The 22,503-nt window shown below is 43.5% G+C and overlaps 1 protein-coding gene across 2 annotated transcripts in view; it reads right to left on the bottom strand.

The window, feature by feature from the left end:
• Hivep1 (HIVEP zinc finger 1) overlaps positions 1 to 22,503 on the bottom strand; it is a 125,857-nt gene that overhangs the window by 72,187 nt on the left and 31,167 nt on the right. Inside the window, exon 3 of one of the 2 annotated variants that reach the window (XM_051170473.1) lies at positions 922 to 1,071. The exons of the other annotated variant lie outside the window; for it this stretch is intronic. Within the exon in view, the coding sequence (XP_051026430.1) occupies positions 922 to 1,071 (150 nt within the window). The remainder of the gene's footprint in view (positions 1 to 921; positions 1,072 to 22,503) is intronic. 2 annotated transcript variants of the gene reach the window in all.

The following is a 22,503-nucleotide window of genomic DNA, read 5'->3' as shown; positions in this document are numbered from 1 at the left end:
CATGTCTAAGTACTTACAGTATAGCACCTGAAAAATAAAGAAACGTAAAATCATACAGATTTATTGTTCTTTTTTGGTTGTATATAATAACACCTCCACTTTCTGCCATACTGATCTATCATCATTCCAGTTACAGTAAGTGGTAATTTAAAAACAAAAACAAACAAACAAAAAACCCAGGATGAACTAGGAACACCCCTACTAAAAATCTGTTCAGTATAAAGGTTTTCCCAACAAGTCACAGGATGCACCAATACTGACCTAAACTACATTGCCACCATCCTTCTTGGTGAGATTTCATTATTTTATCTTATTTATTATAATATATTATTTATTAATCATTTGGGGTTTTTTGAGGCAGGGAGCTTATTTGTTTGTTTGTTTTCCATTTGCTTTTTATGTGGCCCTGGCTGGCTTAGGACTTAATATGTAGAACAAACTGGACTTGACCTCAGAGATCCACCTGCCTCTTCCTTCCAAAAATTGGTATTAAGGTGTGGGCCACCACACCACACTTAAGTGACGTTTTAAAGACACATCTTTCCCAGCTCAACAAAATATTAGGGTTTCTGCTTGTTTTCATCTTTCTTGGTTGAAAAGATGTCTCCCCAAATATAAATCTTTTGAACGCCAACTATTTCTTGGCATGTGGTAGAAGTATGAAGTGAAATGCATAAGTTGTTCCTTTTATAGCACACTGCTGCAACCACACAGTAAGCCATACAGAGTGGGAGAGAACACACAAGACAAAAGGCATCACTCAGGAACCCGCAGCTATGCTTAGTGCAGACCATCGCATTCTCCTCAGAGCCCACGAACACAAAGCTTGGAGCTGGGCAGCAACTTCCCTTGAGAATGTAGGCTCTAACACAAAAGAAACAACTTTAATCAAATAAAACAGACCTGTGTATGAGCACTTACAACACATGACGGGCAGCCTTGATCGCCAACTTGACTGCATTAAGAGGCACCCAGCAGTTCGTTCAAATATACTTGAGACTTCTGGATTTGACATGGCATGTGAGATAAGACTGGGGGAAGACCGTCCCTGAATGCAGATGGCACCATTCACTAGGGTAGAGTCACAGATGGAATAAAAAGGGAAGGAGGGAGGCTGTCAGTGCAGGCAACTCTGCTTCTTCCATGTGGCATACAATGTTCAGCAACAGCCTCAAGAGTGGCTCAGGCCACTACCTCCTTTTGTTTAGAGTAGCTGTGCAGGAGAGATTTCCCGTCTGCTCCATGACCCACAGGACCCATGGCTGATAGTGTTCAACGGACAGTTCTTACCTGCATAAAATCAGAATGGTACTGGCACTGCACAACTCAGTATCTGCTCATTTGGGACTTGGAGAATGGTACAATGACATAAATGGGTCAAATCTTTATATTATTGATAAAATTTCCTGCAAAAGTTTTTGAAAAAAGGAAATGCTGGAAAACAACCCAAGGTGAAGAAAAGCAAAATAAAACAAACAAGAAAACACTATGAGCTGATGTTTAATGATGAGAAGCAAACCAAGTAAGATCACATGTAAATGTCCTCTATCTAAGGGTGATCACCAGCTGCTGAGAACCCAGTTCAAGCAAAGAGCAAGTCTTAATGGGCTGAGCAAGAGCCACAGCCTGGCAATGGTGGTGAGAGATCACAGACAAGAAGGCAGAGGACACCCAGAACCCATAAACACAGCCTTGGATCCTTGCCTGTTGTTTGAAATACTCGCACGAGAGCGCAACTCCGAGTGGCCAGGCAAACACTGCACCTGACGACACATCCTAGAGCAGCTGAAGCAGTGCGTGGCTGGAATGGCCTGAGGCCAGGACAGCACCAGGCAGTGGTGGTCCCGAGCTGCAACCCTGTGCATGCAGCTCTCTAACTCCTAGAAAACTGAGGCATATGGACCATGGCAATACGGCACACAGGGAGAAAGCTAGAAAGGAAAAGAAAAGCCCTAGAAAAACTGGGGAAGAGGAAAATATTGGCTAAAGTTTCCCTAATTTTGGTCGAAAACATCTACAGATCCAGTTAAGATTGGAGAATCACAAAAATGACTGCAAAGAACACTACACGTGTCATGTGACATTAAATAGAATATAAGGGACAGGAAAGAGGGATGGGAAGAGGACAGGTGGGTAACGTGCCTGCTGTACAGCGTGAGTTGGGTCATGAGCACCACATAAAATTCCTTATGGCAGTAGGTGCCTATTACCCCAGTACTGTGAGTCAAAGACAGGCAAGGCCCAGAAGCTCACTGCCAGCCAAGAGACTGACACACATGTGTACACACACACGTGTATACACACACACACACACACACACACACACACACACACACACACACACACCAGAGGGGACACGGTTTCAAATGACAAAAGTTTTTAAAAAGTCAAATTTTATAACTTTTCAGCCCAAAAAAGGTAACTCCACATGAACAAAAGTTGAGGGAAAATGCTCGTGGATGTTAGAAGCACTGCTAAAAGGGGCTGGTTCAGGGTGATGAGAAAGGGCAGCGAGGAGGGGGGCAGACATACCTGTGGCCGAGAACACTAGCTGGGGTCCATTGCCTGCTCCAGTCTGCTTACCAGCTTTTCAAATGTGAGAAGGCAAGGGGAACATGAATCTGTGAGAGGCTCACAAGCCTAGAGGACTGCCACCTGCTTCTTTCTGAGATGTTTACAACCTGATTCATAAGGAGAATGTAGTTAAGGGAGAAAGTAAACAAACTTATTTGGTCCATCTGACTGAGTGCGTGCGCCATGCATATGTGCCCGTGTGTGTGTGTGTGTGTGTGTGTGTGTGTGTGTGTGTGCATGCGTGCACACGAGAGCACGTGGATGCATGCGTGCATGTGAGTGTGTGCATGTGTTATTTGTGTGTGTGTGTGTGTGTGTGTGTATACACACACCAGCAGACAGCCTCGGGAATAGCCCTGGGAGGAAGGTGGTTTCGCTAGTGCTGTCCACCTTTATTTCCCCCTTCTTTGAGAGGGTTGGTCTCTGGCCTGAAGCTCCCTGAAACACATCTCTGCCTCCCCAATGCTGGGACTGAAATCTCGCATAATCGCTCCTAGCTTTTATTTTGTTTGTTTTCAGGGGGCTGAATTCAGATTCTTTGTTGCTTCAACTTTATACTTTGGTTCAATTTAAGAAGTAACTAGCATTCTCAACCAAACAAACAAAAACAACACACTTATAAATAAAATACAAGATAGAATGTTAGCTTTCTGAAAACGCCCTGAGGCCCAGGCCATCCTATGACAGCAAACTTTGCAGGCCCAAATCTTGCATCATTTGAGTCTGAAATCATTTGCTGACCAATACTACCTGATACAAAACAACCGATAGCTTCTGCTTTCTAACACACACTACATACAAAGAGCCAGTGAGTTGTCTACCATGAACTTTCCAAACCTGAAAGCACCTTCTTTGATGTGAGCACTTTTTGGTTTCTCCTGTTCCTGACAGACAAGGCAAAGTGTAAAGGCTGAGGGAGAGTTCAGCAGTGCAGACATCCTGCAAGAGAGGGGGGCAGAGTGTGCCGCAGGAGAGCACAGAACATGTGAGAAGCATAAAGCTGTGAGCAGCTGCCAGGACGAGCAAAGGGTCCTGGGAACTAAGCAGAGAGGAGCCATAGCATCCAGGAAACAGGCCAGAGGCCCAATGATCTCCCGCCTTCAATCCCTGAGGGCAGGTGGCCTGTTCCCAGCACCTCATAGAATTTATACACAATCCTCCCTTAACTGTGGTTTTGCTTTCTCTCATCTGGTTTCCGTTACCTAATATTAGAAGGAATATTTCAGAAATAATTCCTAAGTTGTAGATAACTTTATTATAGTATATTGTTACGACTATTACTTTAGTAATTGTAAATTCCTATCATCCCTAATTGACAATTTAAAACTTTGTATAGTAAGTGTATGTATAAGAACCAACATCAGATACAGAAGGTTCAAAATTATTTACATTTTAAGCATCCAATTAGTGTCTTGGGCTGTCATCGGCTATGAATAATGGGGAGGGGGTGGGAGTCAGCTGTAAGCGGTCGGAATCAATAGGTTAATAACTAACTGAAAAAAAATGGCTAAAAAAAAAAAAAAAAAAAAATCACTAAGGATTTTTATGGATGGAAAGTCAAGCACACATGTGATAAAGAACCTGGAGTGTAGGACACGGGATGGACCTTACTCCAGGGGAAGATGTCAGAGCGAAAGCTGCACAGAACACTGTGCACTGCTCACAGACGGACATTTGAATTCTGACGGGGAATTCAGAGTTACATTTCTCATTTATTTTAATGGACTAGAATCCATTAAATATACTTTGTCATATTTTGTTACTATAGCAGTTGAAAGTTTTGTTATTTTCAAATGTACATTATATTTAAAATAGAATTACTTCTCATATTACATAAACACATTCATTTATAAATTACTATTTATTGTTGTTTTAGCAGCCTTACAAGAAAATTAAGATATCACTGAGAAACTCATAAGGTACTGACCACATGGGTAGGACTCAATAATTGTCTAAAACTGTGTAGGTTTTTATAAAGTCAAACTTTGTAAGTGGTCAGGTGACTATGTTTTTTCTGCGTGTGGCTTTTACTCAAAACTGCAGGTATTTGAGAAGTGACATTTTTTACTAGGTAGCGTCTGTTGGCTGCTCCCATTTGGTAGTATTTTACTTTTTAAGGGCAAAGATACCACATCAGTTACCTTCCTTGTTGCTATGATGAATACATGAAGAAGGGCTTGTTTTGACTCATGGCTCAAGGATACCCTGTACCATGATGGGACGGAAGAATTGAGGAATCCTGGTAGCAGGAGTGTGAGGAGGCAGTGAGACAAATGTGGTGCTCAGCTCCTTTTTTCCCTCTTATTCAGTCCCAGGCCCCAGACTGATGCCACCACATTTACGTTGGTAGACCCACCTCAATTAACCTCATGTAGCAAATCCCATCTAAAAATGCCCACATGTGTGTTTCCATGGTGATTCTAAACCCCATCAAGTTAAAAAGATTAACCACCATAATACTATTATAAATACTGTAGACAGACATTTAATTTAGTCAAAATGCCAATCATCATTCCAAGGTCACTGAGGATTTATGTCATTGACTTCAATGTAACCCAACTGGCATGTTTTCCAAATGATACCCCCTCAAGCCTGAGAACCAGAAGAGGATGTGAAACACTGTGTGTAGGTGGTGCGAGTGGGGAAAGAAGCTGAAACAACAGATTGGGTCTAACAGTTTCAGTCATCAACTACTGGTGTGACTTTTATGTGGGGGCCTGCGGTCACAACCAGCCAGAACACAAGCATTTTAGAGCTCTGAGGTAAAGCTGGTGGCCATACTCAGGCTCATTCCCACAGCTCCTGAGACCTGTTGTCTCTTTTCCACAGTGGTCATTTCACTTTACTACAAGTTCCTACACCAGACCTGGAGTCCTCAAGGAAGAGGCCAGGCAGTGTTTCTCACCACTGTCCGTAGCACCACGCTGGACATACAGCCCTTGGCATGCCCAATAATCCAGACACTGGTATCATATGAATGTGGTGGCTCCTCATGGTTCTACACAGTACATGGCTCTTCAAGAGCAGGGAAAAATTAAATTTTTATAACAAGGCACACACAGCATGGGTGCATGCAAATACACATACATACACACACACACACACACACACACACACACACACACACACACACACACACGTTTTGAAATAGCCATTGCCATCCTCTCCATGTGATAAATGAGAGGACAGCTGGATGTTCATGTGAGGCACAAGGGAAAGGTCACATGGGTTTCATTGTTTCACATGGGGATGACCATAAATAGATTAAGTATCTATTTCTGACCACTAATTTCCTACAATTGCTGTAATTTCAAATGCAAACAGTATCAGCTACTAAATGATATACTTCGTTAAAAACAGAAAAATCTTTTTAAAGCTTAAAACTCAGAGGTTCAGCCATGTATTACTAGTGGCCAGCCATTAACTAAGAGAAAGCAGCTCTTTATCACTGGCTAGCCCCTGACAAAGCCCTTAAGCTGGTTTTTCAAATAACGAGTATTTATAAAACATTATCATCAAATCTGCCTATTAAAATGTATGAAGTCACATTTTAAGGGAAAAAATTGCTCTGGGTCATTAACATCATCTTTCAAGCCATTAACCTAAATAACAGTTTGTATATTTTGTACATACATGTGTGTTATATACATATTTCGCTATATATAATATGAACCCACCCTTGCTTGACATGAACCCATCATCCCAGCGATGCCATGTGTCAATCTTCTGTAACTTTCCACTGTTATCTCGACACAACAGTTCGCGGAAAGCTGTGAGCGCTGAATGTTCTTAGTCCGTTCAAGCGCCTCCAAACCAAAATCTCTAAATAAGCCTTGCAATGCAATGAATTTCAATCTAATCTCCCCAAGCCAAGCAATTCTGAAGATGCATATGCTTTGAGAGTTGTCACAGCCGCAAAGAGGAGCTTTTAAGAGGCTCACAGGAGGACACATTGGCCACCTCAGCACCACAAGCAACAGTCATCAGATTTGTAACTTGGTGAGCATGGCCCATCTCAACTGGCCAAACCTGCAACAGCTTTGCGACATTTGTCAGCTGTTCTTACTGGTTTGAGAGTCTAAGTGCATCACAGACGCCATGCTAAGCAAATCATGAGGAAAATGCATTAGCAAACACAAAGGCATCGGAAGCAACGGCGGGCAGCACAGGGCAGAGAGATGTGCTGTTACTACTTTGAACAGCTGATAAGGTTGACTATTTTCTAAATCCCAGAGCTATAAATAACCCAGCAGAACAAAATCAATGCACAGGCCCTTCTCTTACGCAGACAGAGGAACGGAGGCAGCATACACTGTGTTCCAACCACAAAGAGTGCGTCTTCTTAGGGGCTGGGGTGGCGAAGCCCTTGCCCGTTGCAGGTTATAGGAAAGGAGAATAAAGATGACAGAAGAGCAGGTGGAGGAACAGATGAAGGGAGGGCATGATGGGGAAGCGGTGGAGGGGCAGGGTTGGGACAAAGGAGGAGAGACGTTAACAGGGCAGAGGAAGGCAAGAAGGCCCCATACCCTTGGTCAGTCTTTCTTTCTTCTTCACCCCCCCCCCCCAAGACAGGGTTTCTCTGTGTAGCCTTGGCTGTCCTGGACTCACTTTGTAGACCAAGCTGGCCTCGAACTCACATCAACCTGCCTGCCTCTGCCTCCCGGTTGCTGGGATTAAAGGTGTGCACCACCATGCCCGGCCTCCCTTGGTCTTTCTAAAAGAGCAAACTATAGCACCCAAAAACAATCTCACAGCATGAACCTGGAAAGTGCCAAGTTAACCGAGGCACAGTAACTTTAGGTGTAAACTTGGAGAACCAAACCGTGCTACCTACACACACACACACACACACACACACACACACACACACACACACACACACACACACACACACACACAATGTTCTGTGTCCCTCATGTACACCAGAAAGGTGCCCTGCCTAACTTGGCAGTTTCTTATCTTCAGTGTGATGTTCACCACCGCGTGCCTGTGAAGGCCTGTCCTGCCCCTCACTGGAGCCACTGTAATAATGTATCAGTGAGTTCACCACCAGTGCCCACCTCCTTCCGCCCTAGGCATTATCACTCACTGAAGTCCACTCTGTGATCGGGAGCTATCCTGGTTTTGAAGTGCAACTCACAGAAATGTCTGCTGATAATTCCTTCCCTTCCCACACAGACTGTCCTCGACTCCACATGTTGATGTGTCTTCATCTCACTGTCTATTGTGACTTGCACTCTTAGATGGACCTTCAGTTCCCTGCCTGTATGAATCCTCTGGATCTCTGACATGTGTCTGGCTGTCATTCTGGGGGCTTCTCCTCGCTACAAGGTTGCATCCCAAACGCCTACCCCTCTGCCTCTGTATGGTAAGAAAGCAGAAATCCACCAGCCCAGGCGGAAATGTGTTGTTTTATTTTTATAAGAAGGATCTATATACACCTCACAATGGTGGCTTGATAACAAAATACTTATTTGACAGCCAACAGTCATTTACTTTATATAGATATGTAAGAAGAAAAGGCTAGGCCTGTTTCATTTCCCACGATCACAACTAATCTGCCACCAGGCAAATCAATACTTCATTTTATACATGGCAGTCAGCGGTTTAAGACAAAGGCTGCACTACTCATGAAGGGCTGAGATATTTGGTAGTTTCTAATGTTCCAACAAAATAGTTGTGGGCCCCACCAGACACTGCCAGCAGTCTTCCCTCCTGTGCTGGCCAGTCCTGCAGACGCCTCAGCGTCCTCTATTCTTTGTCAGGGGAGAAATATAATGGAAAGCCCCAAGTCTCCTGATTCTAACTTTAAAGTATTTCTCCAAGTCGGACAACTTGGGTACCGTGTCCGCAGCCAACTCCAGAGTAGACCTTCTCCTGGTCTTTCGGCTAGAGTTGTGCTCTGCCCTGTCTCCTTTCCACAGTGCAATGTGGGCACACCAGCCAGGGCATGGCATCGTCCTCTCTCGTGCCATTCATGTGTGAAGTCTCACCTTTCCCATCTTCATCACTGTCCTCATGCTAACATGCTGTCCTGCGATGCTATGGCCTGTGATGCCTACATAACAGCTGTGGTTGTAGCCAGGGATGAGTGTACCCTAAACAGCATCTGGCAATCTCCAGAGACATTTTTATTTATTACAACTGAGGGACAGAGGCTGTAACCGGTATCTAACAAGAACAGGATGGTAGTTCTGCTCAGTGTCCCACCATAGGCAGGACAGCCTCCAGCTGGCTCAAATGGCTGACTGCAAGGAAGGACAGAAACCCTGTGCAAAATCAATAAATGAATGACAGCTGGAAGGTTTCCATGTGACACTGCCATAGTCTCTTTATTTCTCTTTTGGTTTAAATAAGGCAGTAAAAAGTATTTTGCCTAGTCTCTTAAATGCTATCATTTGAAACAGCACATGGTAACAGCAGCCAACCCAAAGGAGGAGGTTTCCCTTGCAACACCCGAGTGCTCACATGTGTTCACTGGTACAAGTTTGAGAAAACTAAGCTATGAAAAGGAAAACTCCTCCCTCCCTCAGCAAAGGAAACAGAGGCACCTAAGTAGAAGGGGCATGTAAGCCACGCTGCCCCTGCGCTGTGAGGGCTGGTGGCTGTAGATCCGCACCCACCTTCCTGTCTCTTGGACCCTGAAACAAATTCCAGTTTCCTCGTCAGTAAAAGGAGAAAGAAGATAGCATCTCCCTCACAACGATGTGTGAAACTCTGAATCACAAGCACATTTGCAAGAGTACTTTCCCGAGCAGTTGCACGCCATCAATGAGCACTTACATACAAACTCTTACATACAAACTCTTACATACAAACTCTTACATGTCCCTCTTCATACTTCCCAACTGAAACACTTCGTTTTATTTCCCTTTTCAATTTCAAAGATGTATTATGGAACTAAAATTAAGAAAATTAAAACTGACTGCATCAACATCTGCATATAATAACTTGCAAATACAACTTTAGATAGCATGTTTTCTTTTTTTTTAATTACTGTTTTTTTTAAATTTACATTTATTTATTTTTTATTTATTTTACATTGGTGTTTTGCCAGCATGTTTGTCTGTGTGAGGGTGTCAGGTCCCCTGGAACTGAAGTTACAGACAGTTGTGAGCTGCCATGTAGGTGCTGGGAATTGAACCCGGGTCCTTTGGGAGAGCAGTCAATGCTCTTAACCACTGAGCCATCTCTCCAGCCCCTAGACAGCATATTTTGAAAGCAAGGAAACGTTTTAAGATACAACATTTAGCACAAAAGAAACAGGACTTTCAAAGATGCCAAGGAAGCCTGTCATCTGAAGAAGAGTTTTCCATATATAAAGTCTGCAACATTTACTGAACAGCTTCTGAGATAGTTCAAGTTGAAATGATACTTCCAAGTAAATGATACCATAAATGTTTACATTCTACAAATCTTACATTATATTTATTATTGTCTAGATTCTATACAATCTGTCTCTTCGAGTGAGAACAAGCATCAAACCTGAGCCCCTCTACATGCTTGGAAAGCACTCCATCACAAAGCTACATCTCCAGTGTTTGGGATTTAAGGCAGAGTATGCAATCAGCCATAACTGAATAGCCCAGGCTAGTCTTGAATTCACGGCTGTCTTGCGTCGGCCTAATGAGGGCAACAGAGATGGAAGCTACCTCTCCCTTTCTCCTATCTGCGCTTCCTTCCACCCTTCCTTTCTACTTTTGACAGAATAACATCACTTTTTTTTTTTTTTTTTAAGAGACAGGGTTTGTCTGTGTAGCCTTGGCTGTCCTGGACTCGCTTTGTAGACGAGGCTGGCCTTGAACTCACAGAGATCCTCCTGCCTCTGCCTCCCGGAGTGCTGGGGTAACAAGAATGTGCCACCATGCCCGGCAAGTTATCGCTCTTAAAACTAAATTGTAATATCTTGTAGTCAATTTATTTTCTCACCTGTAACACTTTCAACTATTTTACTTTCAAGCAGAATTAATATTCAGCTTTCACTTAGATTTCTTCAGACATGATAAACTTAATACATGTGTTTCCTCAAGAAAAGCATATTTAAAATTAATATCCTAATCATGGAGCTGGAGAGAGAGTTCTGCTCTTACAAAGGACCACACACAGTTTCTAGGGCCCACACCGTGTTCCAACAATTCTTTCAAACCTGTTCCGGGAAGTCTGATACCCCTAGCCTCTGTGGACACCTGCAATCCCATGTACATACCTCTGCAGAAACATAGACACATAAGTAAAATTAAAATCAAAGCTTTAAGAAATTACCAATACACAAGACAACAGAAACTAATGCAGCCTCCTGTCTAACAGGCCTCTTACATCAAGGCAGTAGATCCAAGCCATAACAAGTACCTTCTACAAACTCATACTGTTAATGACTTTCTATTTGGCATTAAATTATCCCCCCCCCAAATATTAATAGCAATGATCAAAATTCGCCCACAGATGCAGCATATTTCTCTAGATCACCCAGCTTCTCTACTCCTGCATGCTCTGCAGAGGTCGTCTTCCGGTTTCCCTGTCACCCCTGGGATGGGCAAACAGCACTGCTCTAAACAGCCTGTGTTAGTATTTCCAGCTAGGAATGCATTCCTTTCCGGTTACTGCTCAGCCTACCATACTAGATTTTTCTGAGTGTATATATTATTTATCTGCCTTTCTACAAGATGCTATCTAGATGCAAACAAGCCAGGTGAAGTTAACCAATTTCTTAGCATGATCAGGGTTCATATTTGGTTTAACTGTTTGAACTCTTTCTTCATTAATTCGAATCAGGTGGAGAAAGTCATACCAAAGGGTGGGAACACACAACACCACAACCTTCTCCATTCACATAGCAAAACTCGGGCAGTCGCACACACATCACAGTCAGAGACATGTGCACAGTCACGTTACCAGCCGTGGCAGGTCAGCCATCCTCATTATCTGTGTGCTGGCACACCTGAGCTCCCAGCCTCTTCGCGTCACACTGAGAAGCAGCTCTGTGGCTCACTGGCTGGCAGGCTGCAGTCCTGGGAGTCCTCCCCCACTACCTCTCCATGGCAACGCAGCCAGAGAGAAGCCAGTCCACCTCTTACGCAAATGAAAGGAGGCCACAAATGTCAGCAGTCAGAACAGGCTGCTTTCCCTCCAGACTTAATTTCCTTCTTAAAGTAACAGTTGTGCAGTCCTCGATCTGTGTTTCAGAACACCTTTCTGAACTTCAGAAAATCGGAGTTTTAAAATCCATTTGTCTGACCGCTTACATAAGATGATTGCAATTTGCTGAGTCCCAATTCCCAATCTAGTATCTCAGCAAAACCCTTTGTATCTGGCTTCAAGATTTTAGCTGGCCTACAATTTGGCTACAGAGGAGACAAGAGACCTTGCCTGTCCGTTATAATGATCCCTAACCAACCATATCCAATATACACTGCCTCCTTTGGAGACTAGCATTTGTTCAAAAAAGTCAAGTTGTTTTTTAGTTGTTTTTTAAAACAACGTGTCAGTTATCTAGTAAGAATCCCATAGAAATCATAAACTGATGAGAAACCCCTCTAGCTTTAACAACACTTTGCATTTAAGCTGTTTCAAGTATATGTCCTGGATGCATATTTAAAGAGGCAACAGTGGTACCCACTTTGTATGGTTACAGAACCACAGTGGCAGGGTCCCCATCTGCACTATCATATTAGTAACTGACAGGTAGCTAGTGGTCACATTAGAATATGTTTCAATCCATATATTACAACAAAAAAAAATCAATTTCTATCCATTGTTATTAAATATCTGGTTCTCTCAAAATAAGGATTGGAACTGAAAAAGCATAAGGCAAGTTTAAACGGTAGGTTTAATAACATCTAAAAAGCCTATTTTCCTAAGAGAAAACAAGCTGTAGTACATACATGGAAATCAATACAACAGAACAGTTCATTTAAATACTCATACGAGCATGCACATGCGCACACACACACAATTTATAAAAATAAAACAAATTTTCCATTTAATTATTCCACAAGCATTTGTTAAGTCCTATCAATGTGCTGGACATTCTGATGCTTGGGGACAGATAGGAGGGTCACTCGAGGCCATGGAAGCTGCATCTCAAGTAGCGAAGCCCAGCCTGGCCTTCCAGCACTCCAGAGGATACTGAGTGACCAAAGGCATCAGAGCACCGCAGAATCAAGACACAGAGCAAAGTGTAACCACTAGAAATGGAACAGGATGCCAGGGAAACCAAAGGGAAGGAAGATGGTATTTCTAACGTTCATGTTCAAAGCAAGACACTTGAGAGAAGGGGCGGAGGGATCTACGCAGCATGAGGAAAGGATCCAGACCTTTACCCTGGGTCCAGTGCCAAGTGTGTATTAGTTCAGATAACAGTGACACAACTGGATCAAAACTCACCTAAATTACTAACAGTTTTGCTTCCAATATCCGGACTCCTACCACACGCCCCCAAAAACTGAGGCTGGGGCTTGGAATATCTGCGTAACTTGAACAGCTGCTGGCTGCAGAATGGGCTATTAGATGCACACATACCACATGCAGACGACGAAACAAGTCCCCTTAGTGTGGCCTGTGTCACTCACTAGTCCCAGCAGCAGCCACCACACGGAGCTGGAGAACCCTGTCCTGCGTGCCCAGCCTGTCCTGCACACCGACTGACTATCCAGCTCTTACCCAAAGGCTCTATCTCCAGGACTCAGCACCTAGCAACAGGCATCTGTTCAGAAACTGTCTTCCAAGCCAGACTTTGAGGGCAAACACTTTTATTCACTGGTATAACCCTATCATCAGAAATGCGGAAAAAATTAATGAATGTTTTGCAGCTTTCCTTTCAACTATAAGATCAATAATTCTGGATTTTATTTATGAGTCAACTTCAAAAGAGACAGGCAACCTAGGCGTAGCCCTGCAATGTAACTGATACCATCTATGCTTTTGAAACCTTCTCTGGACTTTTTCCGTTTCTCTGAGCACATGACTGACTGGTGAATGCTATTTAAAGCAAACTACATTTTCAGTATTCCCACTAAGTATTGTATTCAGATGTGAATATGGACAAACTGGACACATTTTCCAAGTCTCTGGCAGTGTTGGCACTAGCCCGTGCTCTCAGTGGCATTTTTTATTTACAGTGACCTCATATTTTGACTCTATGCTTATGATCCTCCAAGGGACAAAGGTGAAGGCTGAAACAGATGTATGTTGTCTGACTTTCAAGATTCCGTCTGGGATGATTCAACATGCTGGCTTCAGGAATCCAGGAACTTTAAACTCTTCCCATTCTTCCTACCTGTCTCTCCCCAATTAACATTTCTATTCCTCATTCTAATCAACCCAGAAAGGGTTGTATTAGCAAATACTCAATAGAAAACCATCCTGAACAAGCCAAGGCACACTTGGAAATGCTACTGATCCTGGGGGATGGGGGATGAAGGGATGGGGGGGCATCCAGGGCATGAAGCCTACCGCTGCTGGTGAAGCAGCAGCCATGCTGTCCTGTGCACCTGCTACCTGCAAGCCTTTGATAACAGCAAGAGAAGAAAACCTCAAGTCCTCTCACTGGATTGTGGGACATACAGATGAGCAGCAACGCAACGCCATCTTCTAGAGCACAGACTATGTGGAGAGGGCAAGAGTGGGACCTTGTTTTGTTTTGTTTTTTGTTTTGTTGTTTTGGTTTTTCAAGGCAAGGTTTCTCTGTGTAACCTTGGATGGTCTGGACTCTCTTTGTACACCAGGCTGGCCTTGAATTCACAGAGATCTGCCTATCTCTGCCTCCGGAGTGCTGGGATTAAAGGCGTGTGCCACCACGCCCAGTGAGTAGGACTTGTTTTATAAAGAGGGTGGATTGCCAATGGGCTCAAGCATGAAACACTCTCCTTGGCAATGAATCCTTGTCTTCTAAGTGACAGTAGCTCGCCTGATTACATGTCAGTGATAAAAGTACATAAAATTAATACTTTAAATCTACTTGCATTTCATTAATTATAAAAACAGCTACATTTGTGGACTTATTAAAATATACATAATGATGAAAATATCACCGTAGTGCCTTTACATCAGAAATACACATATCCACAACATATACTCATTGCACAGGCAGAGCAAAGCAACGATAAGAAGTCCTAACTATTTCAAAATAAAACACATAGTAAGTCGTGACAAATCATTTCCAGATCTACATAAAGAATACACCCAAGACATGAACTGCACTCACTGTATAACTTTGAACTATGAGAGTATTGATCCCTACTAAAGTCAGTATTATTTTAACACTAGCAGGCTAAGTATCCCAGATCCAGAAATCAAAAATTCATCAAAATACGAATCCATTATGAATACTTTTATTTTTAGAGCAGTCTCAGGTTGACAGAAAATTTCATTTGGAAAGCAGAGTTCCTAAACACACACACAAACACACCACAACTCCCTCTGTTTATCAGCATCTAGACACCCAGGCCCCCATCCAGTGGATCAGCTGCCAATCAAAGGACCGGAACTAAAGTGTCCACTTCATCAAACCCAGAATTTATACTCACATTCCTTCCTGATGGAACCTATGGATTGTGACAAAGGTTCTGCTACACTGCCGCTGAGGCAGCACTGGTATCCACCATTCAGAACAGTTTCACCACCTTAACCTCCTCTGTGCACACCCATGTCTCTCTCCCTCTCCACAACCTCATGTTTACTATCTCCATAGGCTACCTGTTCCTAAATGCCACATAGCTGGATTCGCACAGTATGTAGCTGTCTCCTATTGGTTTCCTCCACTCAGCAATATGCATTCAAACGTCTTCATTTTTTTTTCCTTGCAAATTAAAAAAAAAAAAAAAAAAGGCTTCATTTTGATCAAATCCACCCTTTACTACCACCCTCCAAGTCCTGGGTCCCTCCCCTCCTACCTTCATGTCCCCTTTAAAAAGTGTGTGTGTGTGTGTGTGTAAAACTACATAGGGTGTCTGCAGGCACGTGGGTGTAGAGCCCATTGTAGCAGGGGTAATACATTTCTGAAACTGCTCCAGTCTTCTTAGTCCTGCATGCGGCTTCAGCAATCAGTGTGTAACAAGGTGCCAGTAACCAGTCACCTTTCCAGGACCAATCCCCAGTGCAGTGCAAAGATGCATAGCCCCATCCATGTCTGCTGTGCCCGCTTACAAACAGTAGTGGCCTAGAGGACGCTTGTCTTGTCTTGGGCTTTATGAACTAGAAACACTGATTTTAATCATTTTGCTAATTTTGAATAACTTGTTTTATAGGCACAGAAAAGCTTTGTATTTACTGCAGTAAAATCTCCAGCCTAACATCTAGGATGTTGATAGAAATAACTGAATTTATACTCTGAGATTTAATAGCATTAAAAAAAAAGTCCAGTCCAGAAATCAAATATTTAAATAAAAGAATTAGTGATTATTTGTCCTTCACACTACATGTTTAATTTACTTTTCATTATATGTGCTTTGCCTGTATGCATGCCTATACACTCTGAGCATGCATTCATTCATTACCTGTGAAGGCCAGAAGAGGGCATCAGATTCCCGAAGACTAGATGGTTGTGAGCTACTATATGGGTGCTGGGATTAGAACCCACATCCTCTGAAGAGCAGCCAGTGCTCTTAACCTTTAAGCCATCTCTCCAGACCTCCCTCCACACTACATATTCTATATATATATTGTACGCTGTGTCTTCTGATTTGTGGCAACTCCTCAGATGTAACACACAGATTTTTTACTTTAATTAGAAACAACAATCCCAGCACTTCTAAGGCTGAGACAGGAGGACAATGGGTTTGAGATCTACTTGGCTATACAGAGGCAGTGTTATTTATAAATAATACTTGTCAAAGAGATAACTGTATGTGTGCGTGCGTGCACGTGTGTGTGCGTGTGTGCACGTGTGTGTGCGTGTGTATACACTACATGACTGTGCATGTGCAGGCCAGATATGTTATCTTCCATAGCTCTCCATATTATCTGAGACAAGTCTCTGACTGAACCAGGAACTCAGTCACTGGCTAGGCTGACTGGCCAATGAGATCCAAAGAGCCCGACTGCCTCCTTATCATGCCTAGCTCTTCTGCACCACGGCCCCAGGTCCTCATGCTTGCATGACAGGCACTTTCCCAACTGAGCCACATCTGTAGCCCAAAACCAATTATTCTAATTGTCATTCTTCTCTTTTCTTTCCACACTTATCAAATAGATTTTCCATAGCACAGTGTAACCTTGGTTATCAGTGTTCATTGTAAATATGATACTATACTGATTTATATAATTAGTAAATGTCACAGCTTCCTAGGAGGTAGCAAGCACTGCAGAAATCCCATCCTGCCCTACACAGCAGGCCCAGGAGAAAGACAAGATCGTGAAAAAGAGAATAAAATGTGAAGAGAGAGGTGAATAAGGATGGGGTTCCACTGGTGATGCAGCCTAGTACAGTGCCTGCCTAGAATGCATAAGGCCCTGGGGCCTACTGCCAACTCTGCTGAAGGAAAATAGACACGTTCCTAAATCTAGTATTTGAAATGATAACTTTTCCTTGAAATTACTGCAAAATAGATATAAAAATGGAATGAACAATCTTGACTTAGATTCTCAGAAGCAATGTTCAGACTCCATGGGTGCTGCAGATTGATCCTGCGACCGCTCATGTGCACACTCTACCAGGACTCACATCCCAGCTCCAATGCCCCAACTTCTAATGAAAAAGAAAAAAATATGTTTTTTAAATCAAAAATGCACTAGAGTAAATCACACTTGTTAACTATAAAAGGAGAAAATGACAAAGGTTCCATAGTACCAAGCAGTACAATAGAATCATCTAGTTACAACCAGTTACAGTGGTCATGTGACAGCACAGTTCAGTCATCGTAGTGGCACTGAAACTAGTCACGGATGACATTGTGGGGCGGCGGGGGCAGCACAAAAGCCTGTGCTGTACCATGTCAGCTGTGCTGTGCATTTTACACACTTACACTCATACAATGCGTGTAAATGTTTATGTCTAGGCACACGCAGCTAGCTATGTAAGCAAATATTCATGAACTACAAGCATTAGCAGTTATTGCTGTATGACTTGGTCATGAATGTCCATGATTCTTGTGAGTATGTGATCTTCCAGATCTTCTTCCTTGAGCACAGATGGACACACAGTATAAGTTCTTCTACATCTACCTAGGGAGGGAGGAAAGGGCACCATACTTCCTAAAGCATGAGCCCTCAGATCAAACTAGTTATTTACAGGGTCCTCAGGCAAATGGTTGGTCCAAGTGTAACACTACAGAACACTTCAGACTGCCACCAAAATTGATAGATTAAAGTAAATGAATGCAGAGTAGGCACTTTTTATACACTGCTGAGAGCTATTGGCTGCGAGGGCACGGGCACTATTAGCTTTCAAGTGCAGTTATCTCTACTTGACACAAGGAAAGGCAAGATGACCCATTTTTCTGGCACTCACCATTGGGAGCTCACACTTCTGCACAGTCAGTGAAAACGCATACCTCCTCAATATTACAGTTGTGCTAAGAATCTTGATCAGGAAGAAATTAATGCTACCCTTAAACAGCCAACAAGCATGGTGCTGATGTCGAGATGCTCGTCTGAACTGTGCTGGTGCTAAAACTGAAAGCTGGAGTGGTTTCTTTCCTATGTTCGAAGGCCTTCAGCTCTGCAGGGAGCTGATACGGTTGACAGGAAAGCGCACTGTTCTTTTCTCTCCTGCCTTTGCATCAGCTCAAGATGCACCACCTTCGGCCACAGCACCCCCACTGCCTCCCTGGCCTCACTCAAGACGTGGTTCTGCCCTGTGTAACCCGTGGAGCAGTGCTCAGGGCTTTGGGCTCCTCTGCTGGTCTCCTGCCTCAGGAGAGACAGGCCAGGCTGGAGCACAGAGCGCCAAGCAGCCTAGCAGCGCATGGTGCTTCCCTTACGATGATCCTGTTCTCACTGTTCGAATATACCTGCTGCTGCTCTGACCTTTCACAAACCTGGTGACAGGAAACCCAACTCTCAAAAGAGCTTGAAACTGACACTGAGAATACAATTTTTAAAGAACAAGTACAACGCCAGGCAGTGGTGGCACACACCTTTAATGCCAGCACTTGGAAGGCAGAGGCAGGCGGATCTCAGTGAGTTCGAGGCCAGCCTGGTCCACAAAGTGAGTCCAGGACAGCCAAGGCTACACAGAGAACCCCTGTCTCAAAAACAAACAAACAAACAAAACAAAAACAAAAAGAACAAGTACAACTTGGCTAGACAAAACACTCCTGTGCACACACCACACTGGGCGATCACTAATTATATCTACCTTGCCTCTCACACAGTCTTGAAACACCAAATTAACCAGAGAAATAGGTCACTACAGACACTGCCTCCCTCCCCACCTCTAGGGTTAAAGCAGTTGCACAGACCTCCTTCTGGTGTGGAGGAAAGTCAGCTGTGGAGTGGGTGCTGGAGAACGGTCCAGTGGTTCGGAGCAGAGAATATTCTTGCAGAAGACCTGAGGTCAGTTCCTAGCATCTATGTCAGGAGGTTCACAACCATCTACAAACCCAGCGCCAGCACATGTGACAGCTCTGGCCTCCTTGGCCCCTGCACACTCATGCACATACCCACAGAGACATACACACATACACATAGTTTAAAGTGTAATAAATCATTACACCTGTAAAGTATAAAGGCATTTAGTCCAGCTACAGAAAGTGCATAGCTTTTCTAATAACAAAACCACAAATTTTTCACAATTTTTGTCCCACTCCACTTATATGGTAGATGGTTGAGCCCAGGTCTTATTGGGACAACAGTCCCAGGCATTTCAGCATCACTGGCTATATAGCATAGCACTGGTTCCTACGAGGGCAGAAACAGTCACTGAGTAACTCTATTGGGAGGAATGAAGAGGAGAGAGCAAGCTGAGGCAGCACAGTACAGTAAGCAAGACGATAATCTGAGGCTCTTGACCAAGAAAGACATCTTATGTTCCTTTTGAATGGTAGTTCTGATTCCTGAGATAAGCAATGTGTCACAGGAGACACACGTGAATATTAGCACCTGCCACCATCTTCAGAAACACTAGCTTTTTAAACGGATCAAATAATGCCCAGGTACTGATAACTGTACTTACATCATATCCAATGGGCATCTTATAAAAAGATGTTCATATCCTAAGGAGGAAATCCTTGAAGGTATCAGTGCTCTACACAAGGCCACCTGCGGTCCTTCACACACTCCTCGTGCTTTAAGGGAGTTGCACATCCTTCCTTGGGCCCATGTCTGCAGTAAGTGATCGTAAACTTGAAGAGCACATTCTTTCACGGATAAACCCCAGTTCTCATTCCACTAGAAAGACCTTTCTTTATCCATCCCAGGCTATGCTCACACCAGAGTCGGAAGTTTGCAAGCCCTGTTCTCAGCCTAGAGGCCTGCTTGCTTCAGCAGTGCCAGCTGCTCTACAGGGTGACCGCCCCTCAGTGCACCTTCTCTTGTTTGGAAAGTCCCCACACTGGGCTTAAATTCATTCTGAAACCAGTGACTTCGCTTCCTCCTACACCTCATCCGGGCCAGCACATATGAAAGGACAGTCTTTCAGAAAGCCACAGAGCTCTCCCCTAGGATGCTGCAGCACAGCTGCAAGAGAGGGTCATTATGGGGGAAACGCAGCTGGCTGAGAATGTACAAAAGTTAAACAACAACAACAAAGGCATCCATCCCTCTTAACAATTTTAGCAGTATCCACTCATGTACCACCCTTTCCCACAACTCCTCTTGGCCTAGACAGAAAGAGTAGCTTGAATGTGCACGCTCACACACAACTGCAGCTAGATAGGTTTCTTCCCCATTAAATATAAAACATACACACAAACACAGAGACATACACACGCCGCAGTTATATTTGACCTGTAAGCACAGTGTATCTGTTTGTTTATACACATGCATTCATACACAAAGTAAAGACAGAAATAAAAGAACAAGCAGATGTGGACATACACGGGGTAGTCCCAACACTCTCGAAGGTGAAGCAGGCGGATCACAAGTGTGAGTCAGTTCCAGGGTAGCCTAACTGGTCTCAAATTTTATTCGTTTATTTACTTCTAAGGAAACACCATAAACCATAAATTTTAAGTGGTACTTACTGGACGGAATAAACCAAAGAGAGAAGCTAGCTTTCTTGGCAGTATTTTATTATTTAATTATTTCTTTTAGAAAAATTACTTAAATTTTTTTATTAAGCATTAAGTTGTGACATAACCACAAAGAGGAGTAAGTATAAGCAGACTATTAAAACATATTAGTGAGAGAATCACCTTATCATGCCAGTCTCACTAGGAACAGACTGAGAAAAGGGAGATAGAGGGGTAGGATGGGGGAAGGAAGAACCAAACAAAGCCCAGAAACAAAGGCCACTGGGAGCAATGCACCCAGCAAAGCCAGCTGCCAGGCTTCCCCTGCCAGCTTGCTGCTGTCAGCCTTAATCTTCCCAGTGCCTAAGAATGGCAGACCTCAATGCGCTCCTCATTCACAAGGGAGGGTATAAATGCTTAACATGTAGCACACAGACAGTGTACGCAGGGACACTGGAAGCCTCACCATGGTTTGTTCTTGCTGGTGGTAGATAAGCTGAGTCCCTGGCTGAGCTGGCCCTACACACAGCAACGAGTCTACTGACCTCGTCATTGGCACAGTGCCTGCCAGAGCCAGCAACACCCAGGCCCAAGCATCCTGTGGTGAAAACCTCCTGGCTTTCCATCTTCATTTAATGCTACAAACCAGATCATCAAATTCCAATTCTGTAAGTGTCATCTCAAAGAAGCAAAATGTCACAAAGAAACATTTCCTCAATACAAAGTAGGAATTAGTGAAATCCCAAATAAATGCAAGCTAAAAAAATAAAGCGCATTTACTAAAACAGCTCAACATTGCCAGGAAAGAGAATCAGTGAGAGAAGAGGAAAGAAAGAGGGAGGGAGGGCCTGATACTAAACATGTCACAAAACGAGTTAATGTCAGTCCGCAAACACAGAGGACTACTTTTCCTAAATAATGTTAAAAGCAAGATATCTGGTTTCGGTCTCTAAAGCTGTTGAAATGAACTGGAGCAACACTTTTTTGTTTTTTCTTTTAACTTTGGTTTGGTTTGGTTTACTGAGACAGAAACTTACTCTGTAGCCCATGGTGGCCTCAAACTTGCCTAAGACTGCCAAAAAATGGCATTATATGCGTGGCTTACCATATGCAGCCTACACAGACATATTTAAAAAAACAAATATTGCAACATAGAACTTAACATCAGATTTCCAAATCGTCTACTGAGACACCATTAACACCAGGCTGGCTTTGCATATGTATAAATAGCCTAGGAATCACAAAGACTTGATTACAATAAGAAATAAAAATGTAAGCTCTGATGGAAGATGATGGCAGTTAAGGGACAGGAAAGGCAGTGTGCTTGAAGAGAACTGGACTCCTGAAGATAGAAACCATTTCCTAATGATCCTCTGGTCACTAAGAGGTAGTTTCTTTCTTTATCTAAAATGTCAGCTTGGGAGACCTCTAGAATATGCTGTGTTCACGAACAGCAATGAGAGATGCTCCCATAGTTAGCCTCACACTCTGCTAAGGCCCATTTGCTCTATCGTGGAGTCCCCTGGTACCTAACTAAACCTCAGGACCTTCAAGGGAGGTTAAAGAATTGGCCAAATGGAGATGGCTAGCTAAAGGAAAGCCTAGACACGTCTACGGGCAAAACACCTCCAGATAGTTATTCCAAACCATGTAGAAGCAGCCGAACTGCTAAGCACTCGGCAATGAGAGTCATGCACACGGGTCACTTCTGAACTCAGGTCTCAGGGTTGGTTGAATACTAGACGCTGCTCAGGGCTCACCTGTGAAAGGGAGAGGCCACTGCTCTACAGGGACACTCACCATGAACCGCAATGCCAGGGCT

Source organism: Acomys russatus, chromosome 3 (genome assembly GCF_903995435.1).
Source record: "Acomys russatus chromosome 3, mAcoRus1.1, whole genome shotgun sequence".
In the NCBI taxonomy this organism is placed as follows: Eukaryota; Metazoa; Chordata; class Mammalia; order Rodentia; family Muridae; genus Acomys; species Acomys russatus.
This window is presented reverse-complemented; position numbering and strand designations above follow the sequence as displayed.